This window comes from Pelophylax lessonae, assembly GCF_965119305.1.
Source record: "Pelophylax lessonae genome assembly, chromosome: 1".
Classification (NCBI taxonomy): Eukaryota; Metazoa; Chordata; class Amphibia; order Anura; family Ranidae; genus Pelophylax; species Pelophylax lessonae.
In genome coordinates, this window is record NC_138768.1 from 67,480,170 (window position 1) to 67,507,893 (window position 27,724).

Consider the following 27,724-nt stretch of genomic DNA (forward strand, 5'->3'; position numbering starts at 1 on the left):
TATTTTTGCAAAATTGACGCTCTTTTCTTGTTTATAGCGCATGATCAAAAAAAAAAAATCGCACAGGTGATCAAATACCACCAAAAGAAAGCTCTGTTTGTGGGAAAAAAAGGACGCCAAATTCGTTTAGGTACAGCTTCGCACGACCGCGCAATTGTCCGTTAAATTCACGCAGTGCTGAATCGCAAAATAGGCCCTGGTCAGGAAGGGGGTAAAATCTTCCGGGGCTTAAGTGGTTAAAGACAACCATGCAGGGGGCACAGAATGAATTGCCCTATATGAAGGGGTCCTTACATTTTGCTACAAAAGCATCACTTCAAGCAAAAAAATAAACAGCAATGACGAGAGAAAAAAAAATAAGCACAACCAGACAAACTTACTTCTGATGGTCATAAACGAGCTTTCCATTATTTCCCACAATCAAAATCATCGGATTGTTTTTCTACAATAAAAAAATAAGTACAGAAAATACTTGATATTTTCTTGGATGTTGTATCTAGTAATACACAAGCAGGTACTTAAAGCAAATTGCATGTAATCTTTTTACTACAATGTAAATAAATCTAGTTTTAAATGAAAAGGCTTTAATGCAAAAATCAGTTACTGTAAATTTACCAGATACATTCCATATTAAAGTGGAACTAAACCCTCCCCCAAATCATCATGGCCTGTGGAAAAGTTTGCATTTCCTTTGGAAATCAAGGTCCCAGAGTGTGGAGGAAGAGTGAAGAGGCACAGAATCCAAATTGTATGAGGTCCAGTGTGAAGTTTCCACAGCCAGTGATGATTTGGCGAGCCATGTCATCTGCTGGTGAACTTTAATGGCAGCCCAGTCTTAGTCCGTAGGGTTCAATATTTAGTTGGCCCACCCTTTGCAGCTATAACAGCTTCAAATCTTCTGGGAAGGATGCCCACAAGGTTTAGGAGGGTCTATGGGAATGTTTGACCATTCTTCCAGAAGTGCATTTGTGAGGTCAGGCACTGATGTAGACAAGAAAGCCTGGCTCGCAGTCTCCGCTCTAATTCATCCCAAAGGTGTTCTATCAGGTTGAAGTCTGGACTCTGTGCAGGACAGTCAAGTTCCTTCACCCCAAACTCGCTCATCCATATCTTTATGGACCTTGCTTTGTGCACTGGTGCGCAGTCATGTTGGAACGGGAAGAGGCCATCCCCAAACTGTTCCCACAAAGTTGGAAGCATGAAATTGTCCAAAATGTCTTGGTATGCTGACACCATAAGAGTTCCATTCACTGGAACTAAAGGGCCAAGCCCAACCCCTGAAAAACATTCCCACACCATAATCCCCCTCCACCAAATGATTTGGATCAGTGCACAAAGCAAGGTCCATAAAAGACATGGATGAGCGAGTATGTGGTGGAGGAACCTGACTGTCCTGACCTCAACCCGATAGAACATCTCTGAGATGAAAGTGGAGACTGAGCCAGGCCTTATCATCCATATCAATGCCTGACCTCACAAATGTGCTTCTGGAAGAATGGTCAAACATTCCCATAGACACACTCCTAAATCTTGTGGACAGTCTTCCTAGAAGAGTTGAAGCTGTTATAGTTGCAAAGGGTGGGCCAACTCAATATTGGACCCTACCGACTAAGAATGGGATGCCATTAAAGTTCATGTGTGTGTGTAGAGGCAGGCGTCCCAATACTTCTAGTAATATAGTGTGTCTTTATAAACATATATTATATATATATACACACACACACACACACACATATATATTTGTCTCACTTCTGTTTCCAAGTAATAACAATGTTATGGTGTAATTAATAGGACTACAGCTGAAAAGTAAAACTAGCTTTGATTGTAAATTGTTAACAGCATAACTGAGCTACTAAAAATAACCCATCAAGCGAAGAGCTTATTGGCGTTCCTCTTTAGGGGTCGATTACGATTATTTAAAGGACTTTATTGGGCTGTGTATGAAGAAAAGTTCCCAGACTAGTTTAAACCTCTGTATGATTTCGGTGGTTTCATGCAGAGGAACCAGTTTTAATTACAGGTTTTAAAATTTTAAGGCTGTTTCAACCTGCACCTCTGATGGTTTCCTGGCCTCCATTCAGCACGGAATGAAGGAATATGTTTTACAGCATTGTGAGCAGCACAGAGGGATTACCAGAACGCTTCCACCTCACAAGGAGAATGATCTAAATACCAGTTTGTGTGTTTTTCATCTTTTAGTTTCTCACTAGCAGGCCTATTAAAAAGGAACCTGTTGGAATTAGAGAACAAAACAGTTCCTGACTTGGTTTTAAACAGGCAAGTTACAGTAGTGTCATCTTGAGGTTGGCTTAAAGCAAGTAGTCAGTGAAGTCTGACACTGTCAGTGTCACAATTAGAGCCCCTCTATCTTTCAAAGCCAAGTCTGCAATGTTAGGGCCAAATTGCTATCCTTACAGGATACGGGGAAACTGACGTGGTTCTGTAACCTTCCGACCACATCTCTACTTATACGGTTCCTTAGAGAAGCACCCCCAGGTAGAGACCCCCCTTATACGTCCCTCCTCTTCACTCCCTCCCGCCGCTCTTTTTATTCTTCCTTTCTCTAATCGCTTTCCTCTAGGGTCAGTTAGCACCTCTCTTTCGGATTTATCTTCTTATGCATGTTAAAATGTCTGTTTTGGACCCAGTTGGATTTCATTTCTGTACAATTTTTGGTTCCCCGGTGGTCCCATGGGTCCAGCTTCTTGATAGTTTTTTAAGTTTTGATCAAACTGATACTCATGCTGCGCTCTTTATAAAACTGAATATCTTTGCACTAACCCTATTATCTTCCAGGTGAATAGAAATAACTACGTTGGCATTTTAGCAATTCTAACTTTTCAAGCCTGTCATGGCTTTTGAAGATTGTATCAGACGTTCTTGCATACCTGATTTTCATGCAAGTGCTTAATAATTGCATTGTGTGAGAGGTTTTCTCTAAAGAATTAAAAAAAAAAAAAAAAAAAAAAAAAAGGAAAAAAGTGTTCTATACAACACTGCACTTATGAAAATGTTATTGCAGATCCTTAACAGCCTCTGCTCTGGATTCAAACCAACTTAGTAAGATGGTGTGCCTTGACCAGTCTCAGTGAATAAAAAAGTCCTCAGTATTGCATTAGGCATGAATGGGCAGAAAATAACGAATTCTGTAGGACAAGAATGGCGCGATCAAAAATCAGATTTGGGAAGGCCAAGACCGAAAAAAGCCCATGGTGTATGTGCCCCTGTGTATGGGTGCCTTAATCTCACAGGTGGGGGAGCTCATCTTGAGTATTTCGGCACTTTGGTCACTGCACTACACGCTTTTTTCGCACCTGCCTCTTGGCCAGGACCAGAGGAATTTTTTATTCCTGGCCGGAAGGCCTGCCATGGTTTTTTACTATGGCACTCCGCACTTTCCCCACTTTGTTGTTGGTGTGTTGTTTTCTTTGTTGTGTGTCACTTCACTATCACCTTTTTTTTCCCACATGATTAGTAGGGTGTGGGTCCTCGCAAAAAAAAAAAAAAAACAGATTTGGATTCTCTAAGCAGAATTTTCAATCCTCAGCATCAGTCATAACCGGGGAGAAAAGACGTTTAACACAGATTGAAGTTCCAGGGGTTGGTGAGGGAATTTCTGCCCATTGCATGATCTCTGCTTTGAAAGAGATGAATTGCTCCATCACAACATCGTTCTGCGAGACAAACAGGCCTATTTGCAAAGAGCGAAATTCTTTGGATCAAGTTTACCCCCTGTAACTGTTGACAACATCTCAAAAAAAAAATCTGCCAAACAACTATGGGGATCTTTCAAATGGGTTGCAAGAGAAGGAACAAAAATTCTGTTCTGCCCAACAAAACATTACTTGTGCTACTGAGTTCAGAGAAGGACTTCTCATGCCCCCCACCTGCTGATATAAGCCACCACTGTGACATTGTCTGATAGAACCAATAGGTAATGACCTGTGAATTCTTCCTAAAATTAGGTCAGGGCTTTCCACACTGCAGTCAACTCCTTCCAATTTGACAACTGCCTGGTCTTTTCCAGGGTCCAATGACCTTCTGCCATTAAGTTTACATCTGTGCTTGTAAACACTCACATCCATGGTTATCCTTTAAGACATTGGAAAGGTCTAAAGGAGGCCTACTGGTAAGTGTGAATGGATTCTCCACCAGAGACTGTGCTGGACACATTAGGGTAGTCTTTCCACACAGTCTAGAGAATCTCTGAGATTGTAAGCTCTAACAAGCAAGGCCCTCTGATCCCTCCTGTATTGAATTGTATTGTAGATGTACTGTCTGCCTTCACGTTGTAAAGCACTGCGCAAACTGTTGGCACTAAATCATGAATACTACTAATATTAATATTTCCCATGTCCTAAGAGAAAGGCTTGAAGGGGTCCCTGATGAAAATATTCTGATGTGTCCTGGCGGTTCAGGACACATCTTGTGGTCCTCCCAGTGCAGACATTATCATTCTGATCGGAACTGGTTGATTTTGAATTACATCTCCTGGTAGTGGAAGAATCAGTGCTCAGAAATCCTTCAAGGCTGGTTCACACCACAAAAACGCACTCCAGATCCGTTCTCGATGCGTTTCTGAATGTGTGTTTTTCGTGCGTTTTACCGCGTTCCGGTACAGTCCTGTGCAGGAAAAATGCAGCATGTTTTACTTTTTTAGGAACTGGAACATCCTGGAACTGACGGCACTGGTGTGAAGTAGGCCATTGGAACCATATAACCTACTTTCCATGCGTTTTTGATGCAGAAAAAAAGGGAACCTACGCTTAAGGGTATTTGAGAAGAACAGCTTCCCTTAGGGGGTCTGCATATTCTCTTGAAATATAATCATTTAAGTCTCCCTGCCATCTGAGCACAATAGCACAGTGGGTCAGATTCCCCCCATCCACCTTGAATGTGCAAAAGTGGAAATTGGATATTTTTTTTTTTTTTTTTCATTTCAATAGTTTTTATTAGAAATTTTCTAAACATACAACAAGCAAATCCGTCAGTACATACAAAGTTCAGAACATACAAACATAGCGAATAATAGCATATACCTTAAATTGAACAGAGAACTTCAAGTCTTCAGGAGAACGAGAAGAGGGACCCCAAAGATAAACCAAGATCCTACGACTATTAGAAATTTGACGAATGAGTGGAAGATAGGATTTGGGTATATGTAAATGAGCGTGGAATGGCATAGCGGGGACATTGTAATGAAGGGAGGAGGAATTCGTACGAGGCAAACGTGAGTTCCTTAGAAATATTTGGGATCCCAGAGACCGTCCTCAAGGACTCCCATCCAGCTACCGTAGCTTGAATGGACGGGATCTCAGGAATGTGGAGATCCCAACCAGTCTGAGCCGCCAACAGCAAGGAGGGAAGATATTTTTTTTTTTCAATTCAACCCGCTGGTTTGCTGCCCCAGTGGGTGGAAGCCTCTGCCTCTCATATGTTGTCCATGAAGACAACTAGGGGAAAAAAAAAAAGTTGTACATAACAGCAGTGTGTCTGTCAAAGCTTCATTTTACACATTCTGAACAATCTAATTCCAATATAATAAATACAGCCTATGTGCTTTGAACGCAGAAACTGTGCAAGTGGAAGTATGCAGGGCTATTCAAAGCTCTTGATGTCTAATAAAGGAGTTGTAAAGTCAGGAAGGTTTTTTATTTGAATGCATTCTATGCAATTAAAACAAAAAGCCTTCTGTGTGTGGCATCCCCCCCAGAACCCCCTAATACTTACATGTACCCCCTCTCTGTCCAGCGATGTCCAAAAGTCCCTCGGCTGTCCTGGGACTTTCTCTCCTTATTGGCTGAGATACAGCCGCGGCTGTTAAAGTCAATGAGCCAATCAGGAGAGAGGGGCAGGGCCAAACGGCAGCTCAGTGTCTGAATAGATACACGGAGCTGCAGCTCGCCTCAGGTGCCCCCATTGCAAGCTGCTTGCTGTGGGGGCACTGGATAGGAGGGAGGAGCCAGGAGCAGCAATGAGGGACCTGAGAAGAGGAGGATTTGGGCTGTTCTGTGCAAAACCAACTGCACACAGAGGAGGGAAGTATAACATGTTTGGTATTTTTTTTTTTTTTTAAACCAGAATTTACAATCATTTTAATTTCGATCTGTGAGCCTGTATAAAAGATGTTCCTATGCCATACCAGAACTATCTGATTTCATACAACCCTTCATGTAGGGATAAGGCATAAAAATTGGTTTAATGCAATTTTCAGCGGTTAAGTAAACAACCTTTGGTATATTTATACTGTGCTACATATTACACAAAGAGCAACAGTAAAGCAAACAAACCTTTCCATCATTGTCAAAGGAATCAAAGAAAATCCCCACACCGTTCCACGAGTCAGCGGACCCGTATACGTTGCCATCCAGACCCTGCTCCGCTGTGAACCATATAGCCTGCGCGTACACAAAAAAAGAAATAAATGAAAACCACACAAAACAACAGATTAGAGGAAGAACACTGCATATAGCAAGGATTCATAAACATTTCATCAGCTGGAGGGCCAAACTCATTGCAAAATGATTCACTGGGCGGGATCACTGCTGTATAATATGGGTGAGTAGTATTGTTTGAGAGAATGTTCTCCTGTCTGACAGTATGGCAAGTGTGACAAATCAAATTACCGAAAAAAGTAGGGGTTAAAGAGGACAATTGCCTAGTCAGAGGATGGAGAGGCTGATTCCAGATTAAACTGAGAATCGTCCCATAGATCCCAGACCTTTGAAAATTGGGGTAGAGAATCATGTACAATTGCCGTTAGGTGTTCCATTCTATATATTTGGGCTATGGTTTGTAACAATTGGGAGCATGTTGGAGGGTTGGGAGACAACCAGCAAAGAGGTATTAATCTTGGCAGCTAGTAAGATAAATGCAAAAAATCTTTTGGCGTATTTGGAGATACCGGAGACAGGTAGACCCAATAAAAAGTGGACGGGGTCTAAATGGAAATCAGTCCTAAACTAGGGTCTGCACCGAGACCCAAAAAGGGTGGATTGCAGGACAATGCCAAAAAATGTGATTTGTGCGCCTCTGTCTCCATGGCACCTCCAACAAATCCGAGAGTTCTAAGAGTCGTAGCTGTGAAGGATTTCTGGGGTTCTGTACCAAAAGAGAAGAATTTTGTAGCCTGTATGTCTCTCTCTGCTTCACACATCTCCATACCTTAGAGACCGAGTCCCATATTTTCTGCCCCTGTGTAAGGGGGATAGGTCTTTGGGCCCATTTCTGCATATAGGTATGACATATTTCAATAAGTGGCGTAGCTTCAAGAAGAATTTTATAAATGGATGAAATAAGGCCAGGTTGGTATGGACCTTGGGCGCATCAAAATTCAAATGCGGTAGGTTTTTCCAAAGTCAGGGATGGGGATTTGGAAAGGAAAAAAATGTTCAATTTGAAGAAAGGAAAATAAAAGTTGTTTAGGGACCTGGTATTTATTTCGGAGTTCGGTAAACGATAACAATTTGCGGGTTAGAGAATGTAAAATATGTAAATACCCGCTTGTGACCAGGGGAGCATCCAGCTATAAGATAGACTATCTGAAATATCAGGATTGAATAGCACGTTCAGGAGAGGTGGGCATGGAGAAGAGAGAGAACCTTTGAGAACATTTATTCCCATACAGAGAGGGTAAATATTGGGCCTAGGCATAAGCTAAGTTGTGCCATAGATGTACCCAAATCTGACCAAAGCTAAGCACAAGGATGTACAGGGCAGGTAATACTCAATTCTATCTCTGACCATCTGCTAGAGGCAAAACGAGATGACCAAAAGGTACCTGCTCAGAGGTATTACTACTTTTTATACAGGACTGTTTGATAATATAACCAGGTTAAAGTGAGTGGATTAAAGCAGCATGTTCACTCTTGGGAGTCTATTGTTGTTGCTTTGTGTCCTAACACATGGTTAAAAATGATTGCTGTATGAGCTTTGCCAGTTATTTTGATTGGCACTCCAACACACATACATAGCCAAAACACAACTGCCCCTTAAGTGTACTGGAACACATGCAATACAAAAAACACACGTGCCTTGTGGTGCGCTGGAAAAAATATGCTGGTATGGCTATTACTAGGGTTGCACCAATACCAGATTTTTATTTGTGAGTACAAGTACCGATGCTTTCTGTTAGGTACTCGCCAATACCTAGTACCGATACCTTTGCGGTGCGATTTGAGCCCATACAAAATGAATGGGCTCAAATTGCACTGCAAAGAATCAAAATGTGCTTTGAACAGGAATGCAGTGAGATTCCTGTCCAGATAGCATGCGGTTTCCCCACAGCTCCTGTGTAAAGCCAGGCTGAAATTACTATGACAAGCCTGGGTTCAAACCTCATGCAATTTGGAGAGGAACCGCACCGCATTCCTGTTCAAATTGCATGCGATTTTTGCAGTGCGATTTGAGCATGTTCATTTTGTATGGGCTCAAATCGCACTGCAAAGGTATCGTTTTTGGGTATTGAAGCATACTTGTGAAAATACTCAGTATCCGTGCAACCCTATTTGTTGCCTATTAAAGGCTGAATGAAAATGAATGGGCACATTTAAAGCAACACACTGCAAAAAAAAATGTATTAAAAACAAGTTCACGTGTAAAAGGGAACTAAAATGCCCCCCCCCCCCCCCCACTAAAATACTGTAAAATACAAGAACCCTTCTTAAAGGATAATTTTACTTGTAGAGAAAGTACAGTCATGCTTTTTGCCTATCATACCTCCCCCCAGATGCATACCTGCCTAAATGGGGCAGACACAGCCTGAATCTTCAGAGCTTCCAGACAAATCTTTCCTTTCCCCTGGTCATTGGTACCCAGTCACTCTCCATAGACGTCTATGGCATGGGCTCACTGTCTTTAGTGAAACTATGTTGGCAGACTGCCTCCATAGAAGTCTTTGAGGGAATCCCCTGCACAGAGACTCTGCCAGGTAATAAGCTTTTGTCCGGAGGCTCTGAAGATTTAGATGGGCTGCCATCTGATTTAGGTAAGTATACATTGGGAGAGTTACTTTGGGCACTTTGGGGCAGGCAAAAATATACCCGTACTTGCTCTAAAAGTACAGTTATTTAAGGTTTTACCACCCTCATGACTAGGCCATTTTTTTTTTCTGTTCAGCACTGCGCTAATTTAACTGCCATTCACGCAGTCATGGAATATTGTACCAAAATGAAATGTATCTTTTTTATTGTTCTTTTGGTGGTATGGTATAACACCACTGTGTTTTTTATTATATAAATGAAAAAAAAAAAAAAAAAGACCAAAAAAACCCCCCCCCCCCACATATTCTACGGTTCTGCTAACTGACACGGACATCACTAGTGAAACTAATACAGTGATCAGTGATAATACTGTACACTGACACTGCACTAGAGACACTGGCTGGGAAGGGGTTAACATCAAGGGCTTAACTGTGTGCCTAACAAGTGTAATGTGTGCTGCTTTTACTTAGGCCCCGTTCACACTGGGGCGACGCTACTTTGCCGGGCGACCTCGGAGCGGCCGGCACGAACTTCATAACATTGAAGTCTATGCAGGTCGCTCCGGGTCGCCCCAAAGAAGCTCCGGACCCTTTTTCTAAGTCGGAGCGACTTGTGTCGCTCCTATTAGAACGGGTCCACAGCTTCTCTATGGAAGGCGACCTACGGCGACCTGTGAGGCGACGGGGGCTGAATTTACTGATCTGGCTGTTTTTTTCTTCCTGCTTTTCAAGGAGAAGAATCAGCCAGATCGCTGTTCTCTGTACACCGAGTTCTGTGTGTTTGTAAACACAGTAATCCATGCTGTGATTGGATACAGCCGATCACAGCACCTGTCAGCAAGGGGGGCGCACCAGGAAGTACACGCGCCTGAAAATTTTGCGAAAACCAATATCCATTAAAATCACTTATTGCTTTCGCACTGGGGCGGTGAAAAAACTCCTGCAAGCAGAATCTTTGGAGCACGTTTTCAGCACAAAAAAAAAAGCACCTCAAAAGCGCCCCTCTCCATTAAGATGAATGGGAAGAAGCACTCAAAAAGCGCCGTAAAATGGTTCTTTAGAGATACGTGGCCTTCAAAAAAGCGCACTGCTAAGAGCCCTTTGATACTAATGTGCTTGAAAACTGCCCACTTTGCGGCGCTTTTCATGCATTAGTGGTGCACTTTTTATTTTAAGGACACATTACTTAAAAACTGCTTTAAGAACCATTTTGAGGCACTTCTGAAGCGTTTTTCAGGCGCTTATCATTCATTTCAACGGAGAGGGGTGTTTTTGAGGTGCTTCTTTTAGCGCTCCAAACGTGCTCCAAAGATGCTGCTTGCAGGATATTTTGCAGGATATTTTTCACCGACCCGCCAGCGCACCCCCCAGTGTGAAAGCGTTTATTGATTTTAATGGGAATTAAAAGTGCTTAAAAAGTGCATCAGTGTGAAAGGGCTCCAATGCTGCAAAAGCACATCAAAAGCAGTTTTTAAGCGCTTCGGTGCGAAAGCAGCAAAAAAATTCATAAAAAAAAAAAACAAACAAAAAACTTTACTTGCATTTTCCAACACGGTTGATAGAAAAAAACAATAATAGTTTTAATTTTCAGAGACCCAGGAAAAAAGCAGAAACCTACCAGCCCATCAGCGCCTATTCTTCCACGTCCTGTTACCCGGAAGGTCACTTCCACCTCCCAGTTCTCAAAGTTTGACACAGTTTTCGACCAGACAGATCCTTTTTGGCTCTTTAGAGATGGGGTAATTCTGATCTGATCAGCGCTGGGAATGGCATCTAGAATGAAAATAGAAGGCTTGGTTACCATTGTACAGAAATATGACCTATGCCCAGCCAGACACAATGCGCTAAAAACACAGGAAAGAGTCTTTTGGTGCTGATTCCTTAAAGGAGAAGTACAGGGACAGCTTGTGCAAGATCAATGAAGTCGGTATCCACCCACACGCCTGTACCGGCACCCGGCTCAGCCTCTCAGAGAGCCACTGAGAGCCTGAGCCTGCCGCTCCCTCCCCGCCTCCTCCACAGCCCAGGGCGGGGGGTGGGGGTTGGGGGGATGAGCAGAGTGGTGGTGGTGTTCAATCACTCGGTTCTCAGTGTTAGAGATGCCATGGGACCAATGCTGCATTCACCTAGGTAGGTATGATTCTTAAAAAAAATACCCATACATCTCTTTTAAAGGCACACAACAGGAAATGAGAAAAAAAGTGACCAATTAGAATAATTTTTTATATTTCCAATAAAATTAAAGGCAATACCCAAAGGTTACTTTCAGCAACAACCCTCTGACTTTATCTTCTTTGTGCTAGTTTCCATGAATCCACCCCAGCTTCAGGATAGGAAAAATCCAGATTTCTGGTCCCCCGCAGTGCTCTGTGGTTGTCCCTACTGACCACTATGTCATCAATGGACTGAATCACTGAGCACAATGGTGGACCAGGAAGTGATGTCACAAGGTCCCTCCGGTCCTCCAAAGCCATAGAGGTGATCAAAGAAGATCTACTTTTTGATCGCCTATGGGAGCAGCTGGCCGCACTGTCAGATCGTCTCTCTGACGAACTGGTGGAAACGGTAAGCCCGAGAAACACTGGTGGGTAGCAGGCGGGGGGAGGAGGGGGGGAGGGATGCCCCTCTCGTCGGCTTTGGCAAGCGTAAGAGAAATGAGGAAGCCACCTGCAAAAAAAAGGATACTGGGGTTACGGCTGATATCTTCAGCCACAATCCCAGCAAACCACTTCCTGACCTCAGTATGTATTTATATGCAGCCGTTTGCAAGTGGTTAAACACAATAATCCTGACAAAAAAAAAAAAAATTTAAATTATAATTAAAGTGCCCTTTCTTTTAAGCTTTCCTGAGCACCCTTGTAGTTATAGAATTAGGGACAGTTCATGAAGAAAAAAAAAAGTGCTCCTCTTTTGGTGCCATCTCTCCATGTCAGTTCTACTACCAGCCAGGTCTCCTTTAAGGCTGTCCTCTCTGCCAAGCACACAAATGATGCAATGATGTCTTCGGCATAAATAAACAATGATTTAATGAATCCTTATTAACCTCTTATATTTAAATTTGTATACATAATGAATGCTAACCAGACTGGCAATACAGGTAATGTCTTGGTTTACTCTGCAAAGCACACAGAGCCATTTAATAATGTTGTGCAAAGACAAACAACACAACTGTGTACAAAGTGCAGCAACCCAATATCACTGCTGTCCTTCCACTGAAAGAGGAATTACTTGGTATAAATTATTGCACTTCTCTTGCTGAGATATTAAACTCAAATGTGCAAAACCTGTTCTAGATGATAAAGCAGTGAATTTAAAGTGTTGTTGCCCATTTATAATCACTAGATACAAACAATACCCCCTAAGGAGTGGGACTATGTGGGTGACCAAACATCCAAAAGATACTCCAATAGTAAGTTTAAAGATAAAAACAATTTTATAGTATACAGACAATATAAAAATGTATATAGAGACCAGGCGTCTCTGTATGATGAGAGAAGGATGATAAAACCAATAATTGATGAATACACAGCTTGCAAAAGAGGGTCATACAAACAGATGGTGACTAGCGGGGGGCATGTGTTCTAAAGAGACCCAACACGTTTCAGGTGTGCGGGGCTTCATCAGACCCCTGAAGAAGGGCACACCCGAAATGTGTCGGGTCTCTTTGGAACACGGGTCCCCCCGCTAGTCACCATCTGTTTGTATGACCCTCTTTTGCAAGCTGTGTATTCATCAATTATTGGTTTTATCATCCTTCTCTCAGCATACAGAGATGCTTGGTCTTTATATGCATTTTGTATTGTCTGTATACAATAAAATTATTTTTATCTTTAAACTTTCTATTGGAGTATATTTTGGATGTTTGGTCACCCACATAGTCCCACTCCTTAGGGGGTATTGTTTGTATCTATTGATTTTGGGATGATGGCTGCCTACATCTAGGTTTTGCATGATGTGGTAATACCCTCCCATTTATAACCACTTGACCTCCAGAAGATTTACCCCCCTTCATGAACAGGCCATTTTTTTTTTTTTTTTTTTTTGCTATACGGCACTATTACGTTTGACACAACTGGCTGACAAATGCGTGGTAATACAACACTGCGCCCAAATAAAATTTGTCATTTTTTTCCCCTCAAATTGAGTTTTCTTTTGGTGGTATTTGATCACCTCTGCATTTATTTTTTGCACTATAAACAAAAAAAAAAAAGACAGACAATTCTGGGGGGAAAAAAAAAAACATTTTTACTTTCTGCTCTAAAACAAACAATAAAAAAAAAAAATTATTTAAAAATCGAATTTTTTTATAAATTTAGGCCAATATGTATTCTGCTACATATTTTTGGTAAAAAAATCCCAATAAGCATATATTGATTGGTATGCGCAAAAGTTATAGCATCTGTAAACTATGTATATATACTGTATACAGGAATTGTATTCTATTATGCTAGTGATGGCGGCAATCAACGACTTATAGCAGGACTGCAATATTGCAATACACTTTGTGGGAACCAGTGACTAATACAGTCATCAATGCAAAAAATATGCACTATAACTGTACTAATGACACTGGCTGGGAAGGGGTAAACATCTAGGATGATCAAATAGGTTAAATGTGTGCCTAACCAGTGTTTTTGTGTACACAGTGTGCTGCCGTCACTAAGGCTACGTTCACATGTGGGCGTAGTGGATCGTGGGCTGAATCACCGCGATTCTGCCCGCGATCCAGAAATCATCGCAGGACGCCTGTGCGATGCCCGTGCTTTGCAATGGCACCCCAAACGCTGTGCGAGGTTGCTGTGATTTTCGCCTGCCGAATCGCGGTAACATCGCGCAAACAGAATCGCAGGACGCATGACGCACAAAAGAAGCTCTTGTACCTTTTTTGGGCGTCATGCAATTCTGTTTGCGCGACGTTACTGCGATTCGGCAGGCGGAAATCGCAGCAACATCGCACAGCGTTTGGGGTGCCATTGCAAATCACGGGCATCGCACAGGCTTCCCGCGATTTGCAATTATTTCCGGATCGCAGGCAGAATCGCAGTGATTCTGCCCGCGATCCACTACACCTACATGTGAACGTAGCCTTAGGGATGTGTTGGAGTTTATTCCCAGCTTTGCAGGGAAACAAAATCCAGTACATCCCTGCTGACAGGGCAGAGCCATGCATTGTTTACATAGGCAGAGCTCCATCCAGCGTGTCTCCTCACTGATCAGCGGGTGCCAGCGGTCATCCATTGGCAGGCACACGCTGATCGGCTTCTGCTGTGACTAATTACAGCAGAAGCGGCACGCTCCCTACCCGGAAGTGCAGAATCTTGTAAATATGTGATTCTGCACAGTTCGGCTGCCCTGCAGCAGTAAACTGAATACATTTTCAGCCATCTTTTTTTTTTTTTTCCTGGAGAATGCGGTGTAGAAATTTTCACAAACTAAATTCTAACAGTGAATGTGGTTTTCATTTACTGAATGTTAAAAGCAAACACAATTTTGAAGTACATTGAGATTTGCTCAGTGTATGATCAGCTTAACCCTTCCCCACCCCACCTAAAAAAAAATAAATACACTTTAAGTTTGAAAACTGGCCATCTTTCTTTTCACGCCATTAAATAAAAAGAGGTTTGAAATAAAAGACACAACTACAAGCTGTTCACAATACACCGTGTAAATACAATCACTCTGCAAGTTTCGAATTGTTTTCTAAGTCAGAGTCCACAAGCTCACTCAGTACAAATATTAGTACACCGATAGTGCCGCATGGCACATAGGGACACATCAGCATTAGCAGTATATCAGATACGAGGGGAAATGAAACTACTACGTGTCAATCAGTGGTGCATAGCCAACACCAGAGATAAGAGGAATACTGGGGGAGAAAAGAGATACAATTTACACAGAATGTGTTCTGTTAAAAGACACCTTGTTATTTAATAAGAATTGATCTCACAGAAAGCCAGTGACTGGAGACAAAGTCACAACATTTTCTCTATACTTCTGTACCAGTTGTTGGCTGGGACTTAGACTCCATGGGGAGATTTACTAAAACCAAATCTGGTGCAGCTGTGCATAGTAACCAACTAGGTTCTATGTTTTAGCCCAGGTTCACACCGAGGCGGGTGTGAAATCATGCGAGGTCAGCTGAACTCACAAGATTTTAAACTGGCATTTTCAGTCTGACTTCGGGTGCAATTTCACAGACATCTGTGTGGGTTCCCATTCTATTGAAATCGCCCCAAAAGTAGTGCAGAAACAAGTTTTGGGAATCAGTGTGGCGCCCCAAAGTCGGACGGTGCCATTGCCAGCAACTGGCTCAGATTGGACATGTCAAATTGGACCAATGAGAATGTGGGCTTAGCGTCAAAGAGGTAATTGAACAAGCTGAAGTTGACTGGTTACTTTGCACAGCTGTGCCCGATTCTGTGTGCTCCAGTTTTAGGGTCCTTTCACACGAGCGATCTGATCCGCCTGTCAAATTTTTTTAGGCGGATCTGATCGGATCCTCCATGCATTCCTATGGGGCAGTGGATGTCAGCGGAGACATCTCCGCTGACACCCGCATCCGATCCGGTCCATGAAATCTGGATGGATGGAAACCCTATTTTCCATCCGTCCCGGGGATGGGATCGGATGAGATCGGACAGGCGCTCTCATCCGATTCCCCCATAGAGATGCATGGGGCTCTGACACCTCCCTCTCCGCACACCGAGCAGAGAGGGATCTGTCACCTGTGATCCCCCGCTGAGCAGCACGGAGACCACCTACGGAGGTGGACCGTGTGAAAGAAGCCTTAGTAAATCTCGCCCAGTATATTTTTTACAGTACCCCCTCATATATATATATATATATATATATATATATATATATATATATATATATATATATACACACACACACACACACACACACACAAGCCAGTTTGTGTAAAAATGTATAATGAAGGGACACACTGGCCGCTATAAAAGGTTTGTGCCTTTTTCTAGGGAGAAAAAAAAAAAGGGAACTGGCCATAAATTTACTGACTTATTGCAGAGCACTGTGAACCTGTGCTATCAAGAAATAATTAAAACACAACTCCAGGCTGCGGTAAAATGTAACCATGCAGTGGACCCACTTCTCCCTGCATTGCATAGGTTAAAGGATAAGTTCACCATTGGGAACATGTAACATTCCCAATGCTGCAGCCGCTGCCCGATCCCCTCCAACCTGTGACGGCAGTATAGGGAGAAGTTCCCCGTACTAGCTGTCGCTTTTTGAAAACAGCGCGGCCATCTGGGGCTCCACCCACATGTAGCATCATCCATTCACAGAGCTGTGTGTGTTAATGAACTACAAACCCTGACATTCTTTGCGCTGTCTGCTTGTAGTTCTCAATGAACAACCATGGTGCTGTGGAGCGCTGTAGTAATTCATTGATTTTTCCTCTTGTATCTACTCGCCCAAATTGGGTGTAAGGCACACAGATACACTGATAGATCTGTAGGAGACCTGCATGGCCCCAGCGATCTGGAGCTTTAATGAAGTTTCAACATTAAGCAACTCACATGGTTGATGAATAAAACAGGCACAGCTATAAGTATGCAGGCATCCGCGGTAAAGCTGTCCACATAGACCATCCTCTGCACTGCCCAGCTCTCACCACCGTCAGTCTGCAATTGTGACCGGGAAGACCACCCTGCAGTAGAGTGATCTGAAAGTGGGGCTTGAAGCGCACGTGGAGTGCAGTGTGGAAGGAATTACGTCAATGGCGGTGGACAGCTTTACCCCGGATGCCTGCATACTTAGATGTGCCTCTTTTAATCATCAACCATGTGCATACCTCCCAATTTTTTGAGATGGGAACAAGGGGCACCTATTAGAAAAAGTATATAGTAGGGCTGGACAAATTTCCTTGAAATCTAGGAGCCAGCTAAAAAAGTTAGGAGCCGTTTTTTTTTCACGCATGCCGATAGGCTGGCTTCTGTTGGACCGGCTGCCATACACTCGGGCCCAATGGCGGCCAGGTTTTAATGAACCGGCTGATGTTGCCCGGCATTCAACCCGTGTGTACTTGGTTTACTTCTTCTGAGAGATATTAAAGGAACACTCCAACCACCATGACCACTTCAGTGATTTGAAGTGGTCATGGCGGTAGGAGTCAGAAACACTGCACATGCTGGCACATGTGACGTACTGCTGGTGGGTACTGCTGGCTGGTACTGCAGTGGGTAGGAGTCAGAAACACTGATTATGTGCTGGGGGCTAGTTGCACCCCTAGCACATGTGACTTACTGCTGGCTGGAAATGCTGGTGAAGAGTGTGAAGAGCAGCGCTGGAAGAAAGCGTGCAGAGCTGATGCTTCCTGTATCTCTTGGTCTCCTCACTGGCGGAATGCATTTGATATAATTTCGCATGTGACAGGATGGAGCCGGAACTATACAGGAAGCATCGGCTCCATTCTGTCACAGCTGACACAGACAGCCGGGGCATCGCGCGGGCACTTGTGGATGTGCGGGAGACCTGGGATGTCTGGCGACAAAACACCTGCTGCAGTGTAGCCCAGGTGCCAGACCGCTAATTCTAGTCGCCAATGCAACCTTGCGCCTGGGGTTTGTCGAGCAATGGTATATAGGCATAGGATACACCCCCCTGCCACGCCCCCTTAAAGGAGAATTACACAAAAAAAAAAAAAAAAAAAAAAAAGATTGGTTAGACCCACAAGTGCTTTTTCTTTTTTTTTTTTTAACCACTACTATTCCTTTATACTGGCTTTTGACATTTACAAATGCAGCAATTTAGAAATCGGATGAAAGGTTTAGCACTGAGAAACACTTTTTGAAAGATAAATAGTGCATTTTATATACAATAATATAGCTCAGACCAAAGTGAGGGACAAATAAGGAGGAAAGAGGGACATTGTTCCAAAACAGGGACAGTTGGGAGCTATGCATGTGAGCTGCAAAATACTTTTATTAAATGTAACCAAATTGCTACACTTAGAGGCTCATCTCTTTTAGGCTCCGTTCACATCGGGGCGACGCTACTTCGCACCGCGACCTCCGAGGTCGCGGTGCGAGCAGCGCGCCGCGAACTCGGAGCGGCCGCCACGGACTTCATAACATTGAAGTCTATGGCGGTCGCCTCCTGGTCGCCCCAAATAAGCTCCGGACCCTTTTTCTAAGCCGGAGCGACTTGTGTCGCTCCTATTAGAATGGGTCCGCAGCTTCCCTATGGGAGGCGACCTACGGCGACCTGTGAGGCGACCAGGTCGCCTCACAGGTCGCCTCAGTGTGAACCGGGGCTTATATTCACTCAGTTGTGACGTGGCACTACTTCTATATCAAGACATTGCTTATGAAGTCAAAATAAAAAAAAAAAAAAAAAAAAAAAAAAGTTTGCTTGTCTTGCAAAAGACTCTAAAACCAAGTTACTCTCAAATCCAAAGTTTTACTTAACTTGCCTTCTTTCTTGCTGGTTTCCTCTGTGCTGCATGACTGATCCTATAAAGCTTCTCCACCAGTTGCAGCTCTCTAACGTCACATACAATGCAGGACCAGCAAAGAAGCCGAGAGCCCGCCCACTTTCAAAATAAGATGGCTTCCAAGGATTATGATAAGTATTTGTACTAATTGCTTATCTCTTGGATAAAATCGGCATGCATGATTACAATTTACATCAGCCCAGAGTTGTGCTTTAACGGCCAGGGTCACCTTTAAAGAAAAGAAAACATGCACTCTTTGCAGGTAAAAAATAAGCATTTATATATTTTTTTTCTTAGGAGCCTCTAAAGCAGGGGTCTTCAAACTTTAGCCCTCCAGTTGTTCGGGAACTACAATCAGTGCCGGGACAAGGGGTGGGCAGGAGGGATGGTTGCCCTGGGTGCAATGGTTTCCTAAAGGAAGGAGGGGTGCAGTTTGGCATCCTTGCCCGGGGCACTGAATGACCTTGTCCCAGCACTGACTACAATTCCCATCATGTTTAGTCATGTCTGTGAATGTCAGAGTTTTACAATGCCTCATGGGATGTGTAGTTCCACAACAGCTGGAGGGCCGTAGTTTGAGGATCCCTGCTCTAAATTATTGCTGATCGCAGGTGCAATGTCAGGCTCCTGCAGACGGTCAGTATAGCCGTCTGCCTGTACCTCTGATTTGAGCAGGAATTTACTGAAGTCCAGGAAGATCAATGAACAATAAGGCTCCATTCATACCTCAGTGCATCGATTTACTGGGGTTTTTCAGAAGTTTTTTAAGCTTTTTTCTGCAGCTTTATACAAAGCTCTTTTAAAGAGTATTAGAAGTATATTACAAGCGTTTTATAGCTTCAGGCCTTTTGTTTAGCCAATAGAAAGCACAAAGGTGAGAAGAGGGAGAGAAAATTAGGGGTGGAGAGCTGCTATTTCAGCATTTACTGCTCAAGTCAGGTGTTTCTATTGAAGTCTGTAGGGCCAAAAATACTTGTAATTTGCCAAAAATGAAGCCCATGTACTTTAAACCACTTAAGGCCCGGAAGATTTTACCCCCTTCCCGACCAGGGCCTATTTTGCGATTCGGCACTGTGTGACTTTAACGGACAATTGCGCGGTCGTGCAATGCTGTACCTAAACGAATTTGACGTCCTTTTTTTCCCACAAACAGAGCTTTCTTTTGGTGGTATTTGATCACCTGTGCGATTTTTTGATCATGCGCTATAAACAAAAAAATAGCATCAATTTTGCAAAAATAACAATATTTTTCACATTTTTTTTATATGAAATTCCCCAAAAAAAAAAAAAAGTAAAAATCAAAATTTTTTAACATTTTCGGCCAATTTGTTTTATGCTACATATGTTTGGTAAAAAAAAAAAAAAAAAAAAATCGCAAAAAGCATATTTTGATTGGTTTACGCAAAAGATATTGCGTTTACTAACAAAGGGAAAGATTTGTCATTTTTGGGGTTACCAGTGACATTACTACAGTATTCAGTGCTATAAATATGCACTGTTACTGTAAAATTACACTGGCAGTGAAGGGGTTAACTTTTTTGAGAGGGAGGGGTTATGTGTGTCCCTAGGGGTGTGATTCTAACTGTGATTGGCTGTGGCTTGAGGTGTATGAACAGTGATCAATGGTCCTACATAGTAGAACCGTATGATCACCATTCATACACAGGGAAGAATGACAGGCGGCTTGTTTACATTAGCCACCTGCCTTTCTCCCTCTCCACCGATGATCGCGAATGACCGGCGGACGATCGGGTCCGCCGGTCACACGTGCGGGGGGGGGGGGGGCCGTGACCGAGCGGGAGCGCGCTCGCTCCTGAGACCCTCATAGGCTAGCAACGTAGTACTACGTCGCTTTGCCTGTGAGGGGCTGACTGCCGCAGTAAATAGTCGTGCGGCGGTCAGCAAGCGGTTAAGCTTCAAGCGTTTTGCTTCAGGCGACAGAACGCTCAGATGTGAATGGAGGCCTTTGAAATGAATGGGATTTTGCTTGTTGGCGGTTTTAGAGCTTTAGAGCTGAGCGCTTTACAAGCTGAAAATCGCTCAGGTGTGAACAGGGCCTAAAGCTGGATACACACTATACAACTTTTGTTGGCAGATTTCCTTTAGATTTAACTTCAACTCTGTAGTGCAAGGGCTGGCCTGATTGCATACAAATTAAAAGTGTTTAGGTCTGACTTCATATTACATGTTTTTGGTAAATCTAAAGGAAAAAAATCGAAAGAAAGTTGTATAGTGTGTATCCAGCTTAAGAGCAGTCATGAGTGCCACCATAAGTAATTGAGAACTACATGCTGTCAGCCGCAATGGTTGTAGTTCATTCACAGAACTCAGAATGATGCAGCCCTGTGGGCGGAGCTCCAAACTACCACAATCTTTTTAATTGTGACAGCGGGTGTAGAGAGTGGATACCCTGCCCACTGTCACAATGGAGTGTCGGGTCAGATTGGCGGCAGGTGATTTAATGACTTTACACCCTAAATACAGTATGAGTGCAACATGTTCATGAAGCCTTGTACACGCAACGATTGTTGGCCGATCGATCGGCCGTCTTTTTTGTCCAGTGTAGTTGTGTTGGTTGAAATGTGCTCTAGACTGCACACAAATTTTGTCGGCCAACAACAACCAACTTCAGAAGTGATGTCATGTTCTGGTTTACTTTCCGTGTGTTTTTTCTTCTCTGAGCATGCCCAGTCTTGCTCATCTGATTTTTGTCTGCCGAAATCTGTACTGACAGACGGAAAATCGGCCGTTCTGGTGATGGCCAAAAAAATTTTTATAGCATGCACACCAGATTTTGTTCGGCCGAACTAAAGTCGCAGTCGGTTTTCGGAAGCATCATACTAACAAGCCGACAATCGGCCGATCGGACGTTGGCCGAAAATTCACGGCCAACAATCGTTGCGTGTGTACGAGGCATAAAGGTGAACTTATCCGTCATATGAACAGCATGGCAGCGGACCTTTTTGGTTCTCTACAAAAAATTGTTAGTTGCCTGGCTGTGTGTCTACAGTGCTTTTGACTTACAGACCTGAATGAAGCACCATATAAATGAGCGTCACACATTTCCTATCTTTGCTTCTGTCAGTCACTAGCACTGAAGAGAGCCAGGGAGCTGACACTCTAAGGTTGAATTTACACAAATGCTTTTTTTCATGCTTTTTACAGAAATGCATTTCCTTTTTTTAACATGGCTTCCTATGGAACATCTTCACATCAATGCGTTTTTGTGCCTCTGCGTTTTTGGAAAGGGTCGAGGACTTTTTTCCTGCAAAATTCAGCGTTTTGCATGTAATAGTTTTCAATGGATCTCAATCCAAAACGCAAGTATTGCGTTTTTACCGCGATTTGGCATTTTTAAATCTACCCAAGAACAAATTTTCCAAGAAAAAAAAAAAAAAAAAACACGCAAAACTCAAATCGCTGTAAAATCGTGGTTAAAAAACATAGAAATCACAGCAAAAAGCATTACAGAAATGCTCAAAAGCAACATACATAGGTGTGAATTGAGCCTAAAACTAGAGTTCAGCAATGGCAGACCCCCACACTCATCTCATACCTAACTGCTGATTTCCAGAGTGATAGAACTGAGACCAGGAGCTGCACATCCGTCCTCACCATCCATTCTCAGAGCCTCACATCAGATCATCAGCATATACATACTGAAGGATCCAAACCAGACATTTATCTGCTTACAATGTATCTAAACCCAAGAAAAAAAAAAAAAAATATATATATATATATATATATATATATAGCAGCCTACTAGCCATTAGATGTGGCGTCTGCATTGGTTTTCTTTTCTCTTGCCAAGTACAGGTAAAAATAGCTGTTGATCTTGCCAGAAATTGTGTCATTGTAACTTGTGAACTGACCGGAATCCTCCAACAACATTAGCAGCTTTCTCAGCTATCTACTCTGAACTACAGAACATCTTCCCCTATGTAATAGAGAAGAGGAGAGGGGGGGGGGGAGGTGTTTGCAGTCCCGACCAGGAAAGCAGCATTGAATGACAAACGCGGCTCCTCCATAGAAACAGTACAGTGAGCGAGCGTTGTCACTCTAGGACAGAAAGGGGTTAATTTACTAAGCCCCGTTCACAATGGGGCGACTTTGAAATCGTGCTTCTTCAGCAAAGCCGCACATCAGTGCGATTTGTACACCCGACTTCACTGCGGCTTGCAACTTCATTTAACAGAAGTCAATGCAAGTCACAGTGAAATCGCAAAAGAAAGGACTGCAGGGACCTTTTTCAGTAACCGCGACATAATCATGGTTATCTGAACAGTTCCATTGCCAGCAATGAGGTGCGACTTGTCATGCGATTTGGAACAGTCAAATTGCATGAAAAGTCGTACCCCATTTGCGGCAATAGAACCATTCAAATCGCAGCAACTTTAAAAAAGGTTCCTGCATTATTTCAGTGTGACTTGCATTGACATCTGTTAAATGAAGTTGCACAAATTTCAGCAAGCCGCACTTGAAATCGCACTGATAGCCGACTTTGACGTTGCGCTGATGTAGTGCGACTTCAAAGCCGCACTGGTGTGAACCCCGGCTAAAACTGGAGAGTGTAAAACTTTGTGCCGCTGTGCACGGTAACCAATCAGCTTCTAACTTCAGCTTGTCAGGCTTGGAAGCGGATTGGTTTCTATGCAGAGCTGCACCAGATTTTTCACTCTCCAATTTTAGTAAATCAACCCCAAAGTGAGTTACTGGCAGGATCACCAGGTGAAACTAAAGGGTCAAAACGCGATAAAGAAAAACAAAGGCAGCCACCACATCTATTGACTGGCGAGATGCAATATGTTACAGTTTTCTGCTTTGGTTTAGATACATTACAAAGGGTTAGTTATCCTTTGCAGAACCCCAGGGGGGGGGATGGGGGGAGGGTGTACAGTGTTAGTTAACCTTTTCATTTTTTTCTGAAAAGGGGAACTTACACTTCTATTACCTTCAAAAAAGACACCTGTGCCTTCAACTATATCAAAGTCCAGTATTTTTGTCCCATTCTCTTCCTTTTCCTGGAGACACATCAGAAACTGCAGGGAAATTCTCTCCATCCCCTCTCATAAAGTCATCACAGGTGTTTCTTTTGGTAGATTTCCCTTAACTTCCTATTCTGGTAACTAGAACATTTTGGATTTTCCCATCCTATTCTTTGCCAATGATCACCCAGATAACAGATAGCAAAGCAATAAAACCTGACAGAGGTTCTAACTCAGTCACACTCATATATATATATATATATATATATATATATATATATATATACACACATATATACACTTTGATTACACTTGAGGCTCCACAATGAAAATAGGTGGACAGGCAGGATTTGTAATGCAGGGAACACATGTATGGTCTCTTCTGCAATAAAGCAATTTACCTGCCGGTCCTGTGGACAAATTTGGCAATGCTGGATCTGACAGAACTTCCACACATGCGGGGGAGTGGAGTCATCTCAGCCCGGTCACTGACAATGTCTGGAGATTGAGACCCGAAAGCCAGACACCCGTAGATGTCAGCAGCCGGCGCTGAGTTGCGGGGACGGCACATCCCTGGATTCAGGGTAATATAGATCCACTTTGAATGTCAAACATTGATTGTAAGGACTGTCCTCCTCAGCAATACACCCAAATAATGAAAATGACAGCTGGGATGTTTGTAGTTCTGCAGACATTGGTGGTCAGAGCTCAGCATATCTTCATCTCACCTTAGTGGCTGCTGGCTGAGAGACATGAGAAGGAAAGGTATGCATACCAGGGGTGTGAAAGTAACGTCTGCATTCATCAGCCATACAGGAGACGTCTGCTCCCAACAATGACATACAGAGGAATGTCTGCTCACAGGTCAAGGCTGGTAGGCTGTGCTCCCAGCAGAGGTAGATCAGGAATGTCTGCCCTCAGGACACGGATATTATAAATGTCTACTCACATGATGGATAAATAGAAAACTTCAGTGTTTAGGAGGGGAATCTATAGGAGTGTCAGGCCCCTGGTAGAGTATATTGGGGCTGCCGGGTCTCAGGAGGGGGCACATATGGGACTGACATCCCCATATATACTCCTGAGGACTGTATATATGGGGGTGTCAGTCCTCAGGAGGGGTATATACGGGGGTGTCAGTCCTCAGGAGGGGTATATATATATATATATATATATATATATATATATATATATGGGGTGTCAGTCCCAGGAGGGGTATATATGGGGGTGTCAGTCCCAGGAGGGGTATACATATGGGGTGTCAGTCCTCAGGAGGGGTATATATGGGGGTGTCAGTCCCAGGAGGGGTATATATATATGGGGGTGTCAGTCCCAGGAGGGGTATATATGGGGGTGTCAGTCCTCAGGAGGGGTATATATGGGGGTGTCAGTCCTCAGGAGGGGTATATATGAGGTGTCAGTCCTCAGGAGGGGTATATATGAGGTGTCAGTCCTCAGGAGGGGTATATATGAGGTGTCAGTCCTCAGGAGGGGTATATATGAGGTGTCAGTCCTCAGGAGGGGTATATATGAGGTGTCAGTCCTCAGGAGGGGTATATATGAGGTGTCAGTCCTCAGGAGGGGTATATATGAGGTGTCAGTCCTCAGGAGGGGTATATATGAGGTGTCAGTCCTCAGGAGGGGTATATATGAGGTGTCAGTCCTCAGGAGGGGTATATATGAGGTGTCAGTCCTCAGGAGGGGTATATATGAGGTGTCAGTCCTCAGGAGGGGTATATATGAGGTGTCAGTCCTCAGGAGGGGTATATATGAGGTGTCAGTCCTCAGGAGGGGTATATATGAGGTGTCAGTCCTCAGGAGGGGTATATATGAGGTGTCAGTCCTCAGGAGGGGTATATATGAGGTGTCAGTCCTCAGGAGGGGTATATATGAGGTGTCAGTCCTCAGGAGGGGTATATATGAGGTGTCAGTCCTCAGGAGGGGTATATATGAGGTGTCAGTCCTCAGGAGGGGTATATATGAGGTGTCAGTCCTCAGGAGGGTATATATGAGGTGTCAGTCCTCAGGAGGGGTATATATGAGGTGTCAGTCCTCAGGAGGGGTATATATGAGGTGTCAGTCCTCAGGAGGGGTATATATGAGGTGTCAGTCCTCAGGAGGGGTATATATGAGGTGTCAGTCCTCAGGAGGGGTATATATGAGGTGTCAGTCCTCAGGAGGGGTATATATGAGGTGTCAGTCCTCAGGAGGGGTATATATGAGGTGTCAGTCCTCAGGAGGGGTATATATGAGGTGTCAGTCCTCAGGAGGGGTATATATGAGGTGTCAGTCCTCAGGAGGGGTATATATGAGGTGTCAGTCCCAGGAGGGGTATATATGGGGGTGTCAGTCTCAGGAGGGGTATATATGGGGGTGTCAGTCCTCAGGAGGGGTATATATGGGGTGTCAGTCCCAGGAGGGGTATATATGGGGGTGTCAGTCCTCAGGAGGGGTATATATGGGGGTGTCAGTCTCAGGAGGGGTATATATGGGGGTGTCAGTCCCAGGAGGGGTATATATGGGGGTGTCAGTCCCAGGAGGGGTATAAATGGGGTGTCAGTCCCAGGAGGGGTATATATGGGGGTGTCAGTCCCAGGAGGGGTATATATGGGGGTGTCAGTCCCAGGAGGGGTATATATGGGGTGTCAGTCCCAGGAGGGGTATATATGGGGGTGTCAGTCCCAGGAGGGGTATATATGGGGGTGTCAGTCCCAGGAGGGGTATATATGGGGGTGTCAGTCCCAGGAGGGGTATATATGGTGGTGTCAGTCCCAGGAGGGGTATATATGGTGGTGTCAGTCCCAGGAGGGGTATATATGGGGGTGTCAGTCCCAGGAGGGGTATATATGGGGGTGTCAGTCCCAGGAGGGGTATATATGGGGGTGTCAGTCCCAGGAGGGGGTCTATATGGGGTGTCAGTCCCAGGAGGGGTATATATGGGGGTGTCAGTCCCAGGAGGGGTATATATGGGGGTGTCAGTCCCAGGAGGGGTATATATGGGGGTGTCAGTCTCAGGAGGGGTATATATGGGGGTGTCAGTCCTCAGGAGGGGTATATATGAGGTGTCAGTCCTCAGGAGGGGTATATATGAGGTGTCAGTCCCAGGAGGGGGTCTATATGGGGTGTCAGTCCCAGGAGGGGTATATATGGGGGTGTCAGTCCCAGGAGGGGTATATATGGGGGTGTCAGTCTCAGGAGGGGTATATATGGGGGTGTCAGTCCTCAGGAGGGGTATATATGGGGTGTCAGTCCTCAGGAGGGGTATATATGGGGTGTCAGTCCCAGGAGGGGTATATATGGGGTGTCAGTCCCAGGAGGGGTATATATGGGGGTGTCAGTCCCAGGAGGGGTATATATGGGGGTGTCCTCCTTCTGGTGGAGTATATATGGGGTGTCTTCCCCCTAGTGGGGTATATATGAGGTGTACACAGTCCCCCCTTCTCCAGCACTTACTTCCAGTGTGGGTCCAGAAGGGGACGGAGCCGTCAGATTGCACCAGGTAGGGCCCCTTGAAGCTGTATTTATACTCGAACCTGCGGTGAGGCGGCTTCTCCTCCTCCTCCGCCCGGGCACAGCTCAGGCTCCAGAATAGAACCAGCACCGAGCACAGCCCGGCCACTGAACGCTGCTGCCACCGCTCTATGGACCTCGCCATCTTGGACAGTGCTGACGTAGTGTGACCGGGGAAACCATGCTCAGCCAACAGGGCGCTCGCTGATTGGTCTGCCAGCGGCCGGTGGGCGGGACGACACGCGTTGCCTTGCCGATGGCTGGTTCGTGGCAGGCTGTGCACTCCTCCGGCCGCAGGGGTCGCTGTAGGTGATGACGTGCCCCCCCCCCCCCCCTCTTTAGCTTTACCTTACCCTACATGGGGTCACATAGAAAGGACTGGGGGAGGGGTGTGAGGAGTTTTTTCAACACACCTTGGAGTTTGTAAAGTTGTTGTTCACAAAGAAAGTGTTATTTAATTTGTACCCTAAATGTTATAAATAAACTGTGGGCTAGAAATAAAGTGAAAACAATGATATTCACAATGTTACCTGCTAAAAATATTTGAAAAAACAAATAGCAAATAATGACAACAAAAAGTTGTCATTATGTTCAACCAATCTTTTATTTTATTTTAAGTATAAGGAAAACTAAAGACTTTTTAGTTCTGGGTAGAATAGTATTAAATCCTCTGGTGTACGAAGTGTTCTTTTTTTGTGTATGTGTTCCTTTAAGGGGAGATTTTCCTTCACTTCCTGTCTCCAGATAAAACAGGAAGTAAAAGTAAGTCTCTCAAAAGGAAAGCAGATCAGT

The 27,724-nt window shown here is 44.1% G+C and overlaps 1 protein-coding gene across 1 annotated transcript in view; it reads right to left on the reverse strand.

Moving 5' to 3' along the window:
• LMAN1 (lectin, mannose binding 1) overlaps nt 1-27,115 on the reverse strand; it is a 180,972-nt gene extending 153,857 nt beyond the window's left edge. The window contains 4 exon segments of the mRNA XM_082275150.1: nt 381-442; nt 6,291-6,398; nt 10,599-10,753; nt 26,876-27,115. Of these exon segments, the coding sequence (XP_082131276.1) occupies nt 381-442; nt 6,291-6,398; nt 10,599-10,753; nt 26,876-27,077 (527 nt within the window). The 5' untranslated portion in view covers nt 27,078-27,115.
• Nucleotides 27,116-27,724: the final 609 nt, after the last annotated feature.